The following is an 11,928-nucleotide window of genomic DNA, read 5'->3' on the forward strand; positions in this document are numbered from 1 at the left end:
AAGGATCATTGAGTCCTGATCTCTTGAAGATTGGTTGGGTAGGTCAATTAGGTCCAAGATCAAATACACCACTGTGTTAAAGGCTCAATGCCACTCTTGTTGTAACTGAATAATATGTCCCATTCTTTATTCTGGTCAACAAATTGTACTATTTTACAATATTCCAATTAATTGATGATACAAATTTCATCTTAACACACCTAATTTAAAAAATTTGAAAAGTTCAACTAAATGATTTGAAAAGCCTGACGTAAAGCTTTTCAAATGTGACGTGGATTTAAAAATATTTTTGAACCCTCTCGACATGTAAGATAGGATTTAATGGATAATTTACACAACATGTAAGACACTAATACATCTAGTACTTAGAATAAGGCTATTTTTTATTTTCTGGAGCTGTCAAGCCAGCAAGAGTGTTATTGTCCCTTTAAGAGAGTGAAATAGTAAGCGTTTAGTCTTTAGTCAACTTAACACATCTATGGCATATTAGGAATTACATGGTAAATCCACACTCCTCGCAGTGTTTCGTTTGATTAGAGTTAATCCCACTACTCACTGCTGTAAAGAAAGCAAATTCTTGTTTTAAATTATGACTGTCAATAGTCCGATTAACAACCAATAGCTAACTGCGTAACAATACCAAACAGAGCTCCAAATTGGACCAAATATGTTTACATAACGTTACGTCATGACTCATGATTTTATTATGCCCAATTAACCAGTGCATAGCAAAATATTGCAGAAAAACTAATTGTGTGACAAACAAGGCTATCAACTGTCAACACGGATATAATGTAAACAATATTGTCTTGAGACGAACATCACTTTCACCGTTTTTAATACCTTAAATCACTGTCCAAAGTTTTAGGGAAGGCCCCTGATTAAAAGAAGGGCTGTCATATTGCTGTGTCTGGGGATAGATTTGATTGAACGGGAAGAATAGACACACTCCCTCGAAAGCGCAAGCATCAGAAGCTAATCCAGCAATGGCCAGCGAGAGGTTTCTCGGGCCATTGCTTCAGCAATATGGGTAAATCTGTGCTTCATTAAATCACATGAGCCAAAGTGAAGTTCTACTGGTATCAAAGTAAATGTGAATGGTGATAGGTTTCAATTAATGCATTAATTTCTTACTCCGATTAATTAATGTTCTGACAATTCAGCAAAAAAACATTATCTAAATAAATGTTAATTTTTTTCACAGCTTTGCATTCAGTATTTCTTTAAAAAATATAATCTGATGTAATTCATGATACCAGCAAGTTTTGTTCTCCTTTCTTCAGTTTAATACACAACAAACGTAAACTATAGAGAAAAAGATCTCGGGAATAATGTGATAATAAGTCATAGGTACATGTTTTTAATTATGGCTTTGTAAAAACTTGCACGCATTTGAAATCACCCCCTCAAAATCCATTTAGCAATTAAATATTCTTACACATAAAATAGTTCTCTATGAAAAATCAACCTGTTTGCTTGTTCAGTAGCTGAATTGATCCAAACTACTAAAACAGAATTTTATAAAGAAAAAATCTTGATCTGCAGCAATGACCAAAAGAAATAACCAACAATCTATTAAACAGACAAATATTTCTACTAGTCGTAATGGTGTAAAGGTGGTGATATATTTAAAAATTGTGACCTTGTACAATCAGGGGCCATAATCAAGGCAGTTACACTCCGATATGCACAAATGTCGAAAGGAAACAAGATATTTGGGATATAAACATATATTTTAAACTCCATCAAAATTGGATAAAAATTGTGACCACACACCTGTACATACTTTTACGCTATTTGCATACGTGGAGTGGCTATTTAGTAGGGCAGTTTCAGTCTGATTTTTGAACTCATTCTGGTGTAAAAGTGATATATTTAAATGTTGTTTTATAAATTGGATAAAAATTGTTACCTCTTGAGGATCCACAAGCTAAAAACTTGACTTTTTGTAAACTCGGGGGCCATAAACCAGACAGGGTCTGATACACCCAAATATCAAAAGGAAGCCTGATCTTTGGGATATAAACATATTTTTAGCTTGTGGACACTCTAGAGGTCACAATTTTGATTTTGATGAAAATTAAACTGTTTGTTAACAATCCAAATTTCTCGGTTCCTTCCAATATTGTAACTTTGTACAATCAGGGGCCATAATCCAGAAAGTTATGGTCTGAAATGTGCAAATATCAAAAGGGACTGAGATTTTTGGAATATAAAGATATGTTTTAAGTTTCATCAAAATTGGATAAAAATTGTGACCTCTAGAGGGTTCTTAACCTTTGAATTACATACTTATATACAATTTGCATACAAAGAGCGGCCATTTTGTTGGCAGTTTCATTTTGATTTTCCCAAAATTCCAATTCAACATTCATTATGGTGGAATAGTGATCTAAACGGTTTTTAAAATCAAAAAAAAAATTGTGAAGTTATGCGCAAATATAGAAAGGAATAAAGATCTTTGGGTTATAAACATGCATTTTAAGTTTCATCAAAATTGGATAAGAATTGTGACCTCTAGAGTGTCCACAAGCTAAAAATGCGATTTTTCGTACAATCAGGGGCCATAATTCAGGAAGTTACGGTCCGATATGCGCGAATATCGAAAGCAACTGAGATCTTTGGGTTATAAGCATACATTTCAAAATTAAACCAAATCGGATAAAAATTGTGACCTCTACAGTGTTCACAAGCTAAAAACGTGATTTTTCGTGCCAATATCGAAATGAACCGAGATCTTAGGGTGATAAACCTATATTTCAAGTTTCATTGAAATCGGATAAAAATTGTGACCTGTAGACTGTTCACAAACAATTGTGGACGGACGGACGGACAGGGCCGACGACAATATACGTCCACATGAAAATGTGGGCGTATAAAAAGGCGATTTTTCGGACAATCAGGGGCCATAATTCAGGAAGTTACGTTCCGATGGGCACAAATCTCGAAAGGAGCCAAGATCTTTAGGTTATAAACATGCATGTCAAGTTTCATCAAAATCGGTTCAAAATTGTGACCTCTATATGGTCCACAAGCTAAAAACGTGATTTTTCGTACAATCAGGGGCCATAATCCATGAGGTTTTGATCTGATACATGCAAATATTTTGAAAGTAGCCGAGATCATAGGGAGATAAACCTATAGTTCAAGTTTCGTTGAAATCGGATAAAAATTGTGACCTGTAGAGTGTCCACAAACAAATTGTGGAGGTACGTCCAGACGGACGGACAAACAGGCGTATAAAAACGTTTTTTGAGGCTGTATATTTCTGAGTCCAAAATGACATGTAATTGGGAAGTAATAGCCGTACGAAAGTGCATTAGCGCACCAATGCCGTGAGGACGACTCAACCAACAAGTTTTGACATTTGTGGACAACTTACTACTGTCTGAACCGTGGTAAATTATAAACGGATTTCGTTGATTGTGAACAAACTACTGAATAATTGTTACTAAAAACTTGCGTATGTGTTTGAAATCACCTCCGGTTGAATAAAATCCATTGCATAATTGAATATCCCAACGAAAAAAAAAAAATCTCTCTTGAAAAGTCAATGTTTTTGCTTGTATTTTGCTTTTAAGTTTATCATAACATTGTACATGTGACATGATGAGCTAAACCATTTTAATATGTTGAAGGGGTAAATGGTTGACAAATTTTGACAACCACATGTGCTGCAATCACAACCACGCGCGACCTTTCCAATCGTTTGAGTTTTGGCAACAAAAATGGCAACTGAAGACAATAAAATTAATTTGGAAACAATTGATTGTCAGTCTACTAAATTTTTATTCACAATGAATATATCACCGATTACACGAATACACGTAAATATTGCTTTTCACATCATCATCACCTCATAATTGTAAATACCCTGTGTTAGTGTGTATTATATATATTTTAATAAATTATATTAGGCCCTACATCCCTGTCAATTATATGCAACTCTGTGGCTAACACTTATAAAAAAACATACTTTATTTCATAATTTTGATTGATAACATTTCATAACAAAGGGTCTAATCTCAATGCTCTGTAGTTATTATTCCATTTTCAAAGTTTTATGATTACCACAAAAACTATGAAAAAAAAGGGCACCGCCTCTCAGTAATTTCCATATTTAATTCATGTTCCGACTGTTCACGTCCATAATATTCCTGATTAAATTACTTTTTTTTTTGGGGGGGGGGGGGGTATTCGACAGATACTGAAATCGAAACATTGTTGATAAGAACAGTTTGGGATGTCCAAACATCATTTATCATCTTTATAAAAATGTATTTAAAACAAAAAATCACTTGTCAAAAGAGGTATCGCAGATTGCATGTATTATTAGGTCTTGTGTGTTAATTATGCAGACCGTGGGAAAAACTCATGCAAGTTTCGTGCTAAATTTAACTATTTTCACTGCACCTGTGTGGTATACAGTAACTCATATGGCATGGTACCTTTTACGTTAATAGAATTCAATACGTTGATTGGCTGAGGCATGATCGCGATCTACAAAATGCCATTCGAAAATTCCATTCTCTGTTTATTTCAAAATAGAGTTGTACTTGTGATTAATATAGGCCTATAGTTAATAACTGAGAAAACAATCGTATGGATACATTGCCCTGTGAATTTCAAAACGAAGCCAGGATTTTCGGAAATTAATTGTGTTACTGAGACGCAAAATTCGGAACAGTTTTTGCACAATGGAAATAATATTCGAAGAGAAATAGAAAGACATGGAACTATATCTGCCGATAATTAAACTGATGTGCGCTATAATTTGTTGTTGATAATAATTTTTAGTATTTATATAAAATAAAGAAATAATAACGTTATATACCTATTCAATGATTCAATGGCCTCAGCTATTAATTTTGCCGAGGCAAATGTAAAATACATCGGCATTTACGGATTTACCTCGGCTACAGCAGATTGCCGAGGTTAATTGACAGGATTGTGTAAGTTCATCAGGAAATATTAAAGGAATGTCGTTCTTTTTGTTCAGCACCTGTGTTTAAAAGAAATAATCCTACCCAACTCTCTAACCAAATAAATAATACAAGACGGAAACAAAATAACGGACTACAGGCGTATTTATGTTTGTAAACGCCCAAACTCATTACTGGTCCAAGAGCAATAGCTTATTCATACACAAAATTTGAATTGTCGTAACAGAGCCAAACATCGTTATGATAGACAAGCCTTGCTGAGACCCCCTTATACAAAATGATCTGTCCCGATAAGTGACGTAATTAGCTTCCATTTTTGATTTCTCAATGTCAATGTTTGTGAGGAGTTCAATTTTACAAGAGAGAACTTTTTTATTTGCTGGGATATTAAGCTGTACAAAGGATTTTATTTAACGGGAGGTAATTTCAAACACACAGGTAAGTTTAGTAGTTTGTTCATAAGTGAAGAAATCTGTTTAAAATTTCCGATGGTTCAAACAGTAGACCTTAACTGCCTTAAGTATCTTGTGGACGAATTAACTTGGCTGGCAATGGCATTCGTTATTTTGTATATTATAAACTTAAAGGAGCTAAATCGCTAACATTTGGGACCTAGAAATTGGCAAAAGTGGGTCGCAACGCATATAATACTGTAATATGAATGTATATAAACTGATTTACATTCAATGGTTTCCGTTTTACTCCAATTTCAAATCAGTTATGTTCGGCGAAATAAACCAGCAGTCCCAAGCGAGTGCAAATTTCTAGCGTCTGGTTATTCCAGTCTACATGTGCGGTTTGATTTGGTGCAATGTGTCTAGCCGCGTCCCTCGAGTCTCTTGATACAACTGGGGCTGAAGCGCATTATGCCTATGGTACACGATTCGTGTACCAATGGTAAAATGTTTATTTTGGCTTAAATTTTGGATATCAAAAGCCCATCTTTTTCCGGTAAGATCACAACATGAATGTTGATTTAATTTGACAAATAAATCGTGTTTTCAATGTTGAAGATTTTGGATGATATTGAGTTTGTTAAACTAGTCCTGGCCTAGCCATAAAACGCTAACTGATCAAAAGGGTATCGGCTGTGTTATGATTTCTATTTACAAGAAATACAAATAGGTACATTAGCACACCTGACTTGGGTCTTTTCTGTTCAGCAGCTTCTTAAACATTTTGCAGCTTTTGGAACAAGAGTCTGAAACAAAATGTTGACATTATTGAGGGAAAATAAATCAATAAATAGCCCAGATAAGACTTATTGAACACGCCTCAAACGGAAGTTGTGGGTAAAATAGAGTTATTCCCCCTTGGTCACACTCAGCCATTGAGCAAGTGTGTCAATTTGTACTGTTAGTGTTATAATCATTTTTCACTCTCAATTTCCTGGTTCTTACTAGGTGCCTATGACACAGGCTAGGTAGATTACAACAGTTACACACTTGGCACCACATTTAGATATGGGGAAAAACAAGCTTAAGTTAACGATTTCGGTATCGGAACCGTCTGAAGGTGGTGATAAAGAGAATGGTGGCAGCACAAATATGGAGGCGCTGCATCAAAATATCAGAAGCCAGGATATTGACGAACAGCAACGAGAAAGGCTTGAACAGTTCCTCTCGTTAAAACAGAAAGTTGGTGAATTAACCGAAGAAGACATAATAAAATGTGAGGAACTTGGAGCAGGAAATGGTGGCGTTGTCACAAAAGTTCTCCACAAACCATCGGGTATTATTATGGCAAGAAAGCTCATCCACCTGGAAATCAAACCAGTTGTCAGAAACCAGATCTTCCGAGAGCTGAAAGTTTTACATGAATGTAACTCACCATATATTGTAGGATTCTACGGCCATTTCTACAGTGATGGAGAAATCAGCATCTGTATGGAATACATGGATGGAGGTTCACTGGATTTGATATTAAAAAATGCAGGAAGGATTCCAGAGTCCATTTTAGGTGTAATTAACATTGCTGTTCTAAAAGGCTTATGTTACTTAAGAGAAAAACATCAAATCATTCACAGAGATGTCAAGCCATCAAATATTCTTGTCAATTCTCAAGGAGAGATTAAAATCTGCGACTTTGGTGTCAGTGGACAGTTGATAGACTCAATGGCAAATTCGTTTGTCGGAACTAGATCTTATATGGCACCAGAAAGACTTCAAGGTACACACTATTCTGTACAATCAGATGTCTGGAGTCTTGGTCTCTCTCTTGTTGAAATGGCCATTGGCAGATATCCCATTCCACCTCCTGAACCTAAAGATTTAGAGAGCTTATTTGATGATAATGGAAAAGATGCTAGTCCTTCAGATAGGGGGACTTCGATTGCCAGTTCGAGGAGCAGCTTTATAGGAATGGCGGGTGCTGAAGGGCCACGTCCTATGGCCATTTTTGAACTTTTAGATTATATAGTCAATGAGCCTCCTCCAACTCTGCCTAAAGCAAAGTTCTCTGATGATTTTGTAGACTTTGTAGATAGATGTCTTAAGAAAAATCCATCAGATCGAGCAGATTTGCAGTCACTTATCAATCATTCTTTCTTCAAGAAATATGAAAATTCAGATATTGAAATTGGAAGTTGGGTCTGTAAAGTGATGAATGTTAAACCAGATACACGGAGTTGAAGAATAAAACTTTATATTATATTATTATGTATATTTAACATTTATTTATCAAATATTTGGACTTTGTCTTTTTTTTCAATAGTTCATTATTTCAAGAAATGATTGTACTGTGAGTGAACTATGTGTATTATGAATAATGTAATTAATTGTGGAGATATTCATGTATGTGATACATACATTTACAATTTTGTGTACATTTACATTATTATTTTATCTGTAACATACTATTCATCACTTTCCAACTATTTTCATGTATAGACAGTGGGCAGTGGGGAAAATCAGTTGATGTCATACTGACTCATACACATGTGTATTCCTAGTATGTAAATGTGCACATAGGCATATATGTCCTACCACTTATAAACATAGTTTTGGTTGTATTACTGGTACATGTATATCAAAGTTATATAAGTTCAGGAGATAAAATGTATGTGTAAAACAGCAGTACATGTAATTCAGTTGAAAATAACTTTCATATTCATTATTGATAGAAAATTTGGCACATATAACTAATCATCATTAGATTGAAATCAAATTTTTATGTTGTTGGATATATGTGGTAGCCTATAAGTCCTTCTGTTGCAGTTGTTTTTATATCTGTCAGCAGTACATGTAATTCAGGTGAAAATAACTTTCATAATCATTATTGACAGAAAATTTTGGACATGTAACTAATCATCATTAGCTTGAAATCAATTTTTTATGTTGTTACATGTGGTAGCATATAAGCCCCCCCCCCCTCCCCCCCCCCCCCGGGTCTGTCAAACATCTTTTTTAAGACCGCAAACAATTTGAGTTGTTCGTTGATACTTTGGGACATTATATTATAACTTTGATTCCGATTGAGTGATAGTGATGAAACTTGGTGTTTAGTTCCATAATTTTCTGCTCATGTTAAGCCAAATGATAAGCAGTTTGATAGCTTGATGCTCTATATAAATATGAATGTGCAACTTATTAATTTGTATCGTTTATATATTTTGGGATTATGGCAGAAGACATCAGGATCAATGTTGCCTTGTCTATTCATTTTATCTAGTATTAAATTAGTTTCACACATGTATGTGCAAACCACTACTTTCATAGTATAAAATGAATAAAAAAAACCTGCAAACTGCAACAACTGGGTTAAAATTTGACCAAACTGTAATACCCAAAGTCTAAATGAGCTAAGTGTCTTAAATTTTGTTCAGAAAAAAGTGAAGAATTGGCTTGGTTTGATGTGTTAATTTGGTTAAGATAGAGACTTGTTTGATTAAATTTGTGTGTCAAAATTTAGATTCACGTTTGGCTTCAACATTGGCTGTACAATTGTGTCTGTGGACCTAAGATTTTAAATGTACAAATAACTCACTTCACAAAGCAACTCACACATCAAACAATTAAATTAACACTTTTATTTTTATACGCCTACATTTTCATGTGGACGTATATTATCGTCGCCCCTTATCCGTGCATCCGTCCACAATTGTTCGTGAACACTCTACAGGTCACAATTTTTATCCTATTTCGATGAAACTTGAAATATAGGTTTTATCACCCTAAGATCTTGGTTCCTTTCGATATTGGCATGTATCGGACTGTAACTTCATGGATTATGACCCCTGATTGTACGTTTTTAGCTTGTGGTGCCTCTAGAGGTGACAATTTTTATCCAATTTAAAAAATACGGTTTAAATATATCACCGTTACACCATAATGACAGTTGAGTTCGGATTTTGTGAAAATTGGAACGACACTGTCTGAAAAAATGGCCAATCCTGTATGCAAATAGTGTAAAAGTATTTAATACCAAAGTTGTGGACCATGTAGAGGTCACAATTTTTATCCGATTTTGAGGAAACTTGAAATATATCCCAAAGATCCTGGTTCCTTTCGTAGCTGGTTAATGTTTCATTGTCTTTATTTTTGCATGTAACCACTTCAATCTTTTTGTAACTACAGCATATAATAACTCATTTTGATAAGCCCAATTGTAATGTTGAATATTAATGTTGCCCATGTCCTTTGTCAACAAACCTCTATGAACCTGTTTGAACACAATTACAGAGAAGTACAATATATTACATTCTGCAGAGCCTTCAGAAGATGGGCAATTTAAAATAGTGGTGTAGTCTAGACATACAATTAATTACCGTGGAACACATCCACATTTAATTGCCTTCCCCCTGCCCATACATGTTTTGATGTAAGAATGTAAATTTTATCCAAATAAAGGCAATGCCAATCAGGTGTCCATAGATTTATCCAAAACACCTTTAATTACCCAAAACGCCCTGTATTTTGAATAAAACAACATTTTTATTGGGGTTTTTTCCTTTCTTTTTATATGTATAGATGATTAGAGATACATTATGTAAGAGTTAGATAAAGCGCTGACCATTCTTGCTATTATATCTCAAAAATAGATAATGTTAAATGAAAATTCCATTCAAATTACTTCATTCTGAGCCAAGTTATCACTGTTTGTAGTTTTGACAAGATGTGTGCATTGTGGTAACCAGGGCACTGGTATGTTCGAGACTTAGCCTTGCTTTCCCATTTTTAAATTAAATTTTTAAATGGCGAACTTTAATTTAGTTAAAATATTGAGTGCCCAATGCCATCGAGAGTTGATTATGGTCTTGTTTTCTTAATAAATGTCTAATTAATAGTTTATATAACATTTCAAGCCTAATGAAAGACCTGCAATAGGCAGATTAAGCTCTTGCATAATGTATAATTAATATTCCCTAAACTTTCCAATTTTTTTAATAGTTCTGATAAAAAAAAAGTCCCGCAAGTAAATGAAAGATCAAATTGAGCAAGAAAGACAATTCCTATTGTTATCGCCATAGAAATATTTCTATGGTTGTCATAGTAGGTTTGAGATTTGTTTTTCGTTGTATGTTTCTGATGAAATTTAAATGCACTTTTTTGATTTCTAAAAGAAGTTTTATCATTATATGAAACAATTTTGGGATGAAACAACCCAAACCTACTACCAAAACAATAAGAGTTGTCTTTCTTGCTTTGATCTTCTATTTATTTCCATTATTTGTTTCAGACCTTTTAAAAATAGAGTATATTAATCATCTATACATGTAAAAAGAAAGAAAAAACAATTAAAATGTGTTATTATATTCAAAATACAGGGTGTTTTGGGTATTAAAGGTGTTTTTGGTAAATCTATGGACTGCTATAAGTTGTATATTATTAAAATATAACAAACTAAAGATTTTATTATAGGCTGTACAATATTTACGTAAATAATAAATTCATGTTATTTCCAAAAACATTTATGGTTTTTATACACCAACATGGAAATGTGGTCGTATATTGCCATCTCGTCTGTCCGTCGTCCACAATTTCTTGTGAACATTCTACAGACTACATTTATTATCGGATTGTTTTGAAATTGATATATGTTGAGATGAAGAAGCTTCTTTAATTCCAACAATTTCCGTTGATTTCTTCTGGAGTTATGGTCCTTGTTTCACTTTGTTGAACCTTGTGAACAGTTTAAAGACAAAAGTTATCTTCCAATCAGTATGAAACATTTAGATAAGTGAAATTTAGATAAGTGAAACAAAGAAGCCTATTAAATTTCAGCAATTTCGGTGAAACAAAGAAGCCTATTGAATTTCAGCAATTTGGGTTAATTACATCTAAAGTTTTGGCCCTGTTTCACTTTGTTGAACCTTGTAAAAGCTCTAACGACAAAAGTTATCATCTGATCTGTATGACATTTATATGCATTATTTAAATTAGTGAAACGAAGAGGCCTATTGAATTTCAGTCATTTCCGTTAATGTCTTCTGGAGTTATTTCCCTTGTTTCACTTTGAATTTCAGCAATTTACATCAATTACTTCTAGAGTTATGACCCTTGTTTTACTTTGTTGCACATTGCAAACGCTCTAACAACAAAAGTTACTTATATCAAAGAAAAATCAATTGAAGACGGCAATGTTTCATGATGAATTTTCCAATTTTTTTTAGTAGGTTCTTTCTTCAAAAGCCAGACCAATTATACTTGGTGATTTCAATTTTCATTTTGATGTTCAGAACAATCCTGATACAGCCAAGTTAAAAACTCAGTTACTCACAAACAATCTTATTCAACATGTTAGTTCTCCAACCCACAAGAAAGGTCATATTCTGGATTGGGTGGTTTCAAATGTTGCTGACAGTACTGTGGAAGATGTCACTGTGTCAGATCTACAAATCTCGGACCACTTTCTGGTGTCATGCCTTCTAAATATCCAATGGTTGACAGAAATCAAATTCAGAAATCAGAGATGCACGAACAGTGAGGCTTTCCATCATGATTTAATGACATCAAACCTTTTTCATCATCCACCATCTACACTTGAC

General features: G+C 34.0%; 1 protein-coding gene across 1 annotated transcript; it reads left to right on the plus strand.

Moving 5' to 3' along the window:
* The first annotated feature begins 6,257 nt into the window (after positions 1-6,257).
* On the plus strand, positions 6,258-10,848 carry LOC126828385 (dual specificity mitogen-activated protein kinase kinase 1). Its single transcript, XM_050558165.1, has one exon. The coding sequence runs from the start codon at positions 6,407-6,409 to the stop codon at positions 7,571-7,573; it is 1,167 nt and encodes a 388-aa protein (XP_050414122.1). The 5' UTR covers positions 6,258-6,406; the 3' UTR covers positions 7,574-10,848.
* Positions 10,849-11,928: the final 1,080 nt, after the last annotated feature.

Source organism: Patella vulgata, chromosome 7, assembly GCF_932274485.2.
Source record: "Patella vulgata chromosome 7, xgPatVulg1.2, whole genome shotgun sequence".
Lineage (NCBI taxonomy): Eukaryota > Metazoa > Mollusca > Gastropoda > Patellidae > Patella > Patella vulgata.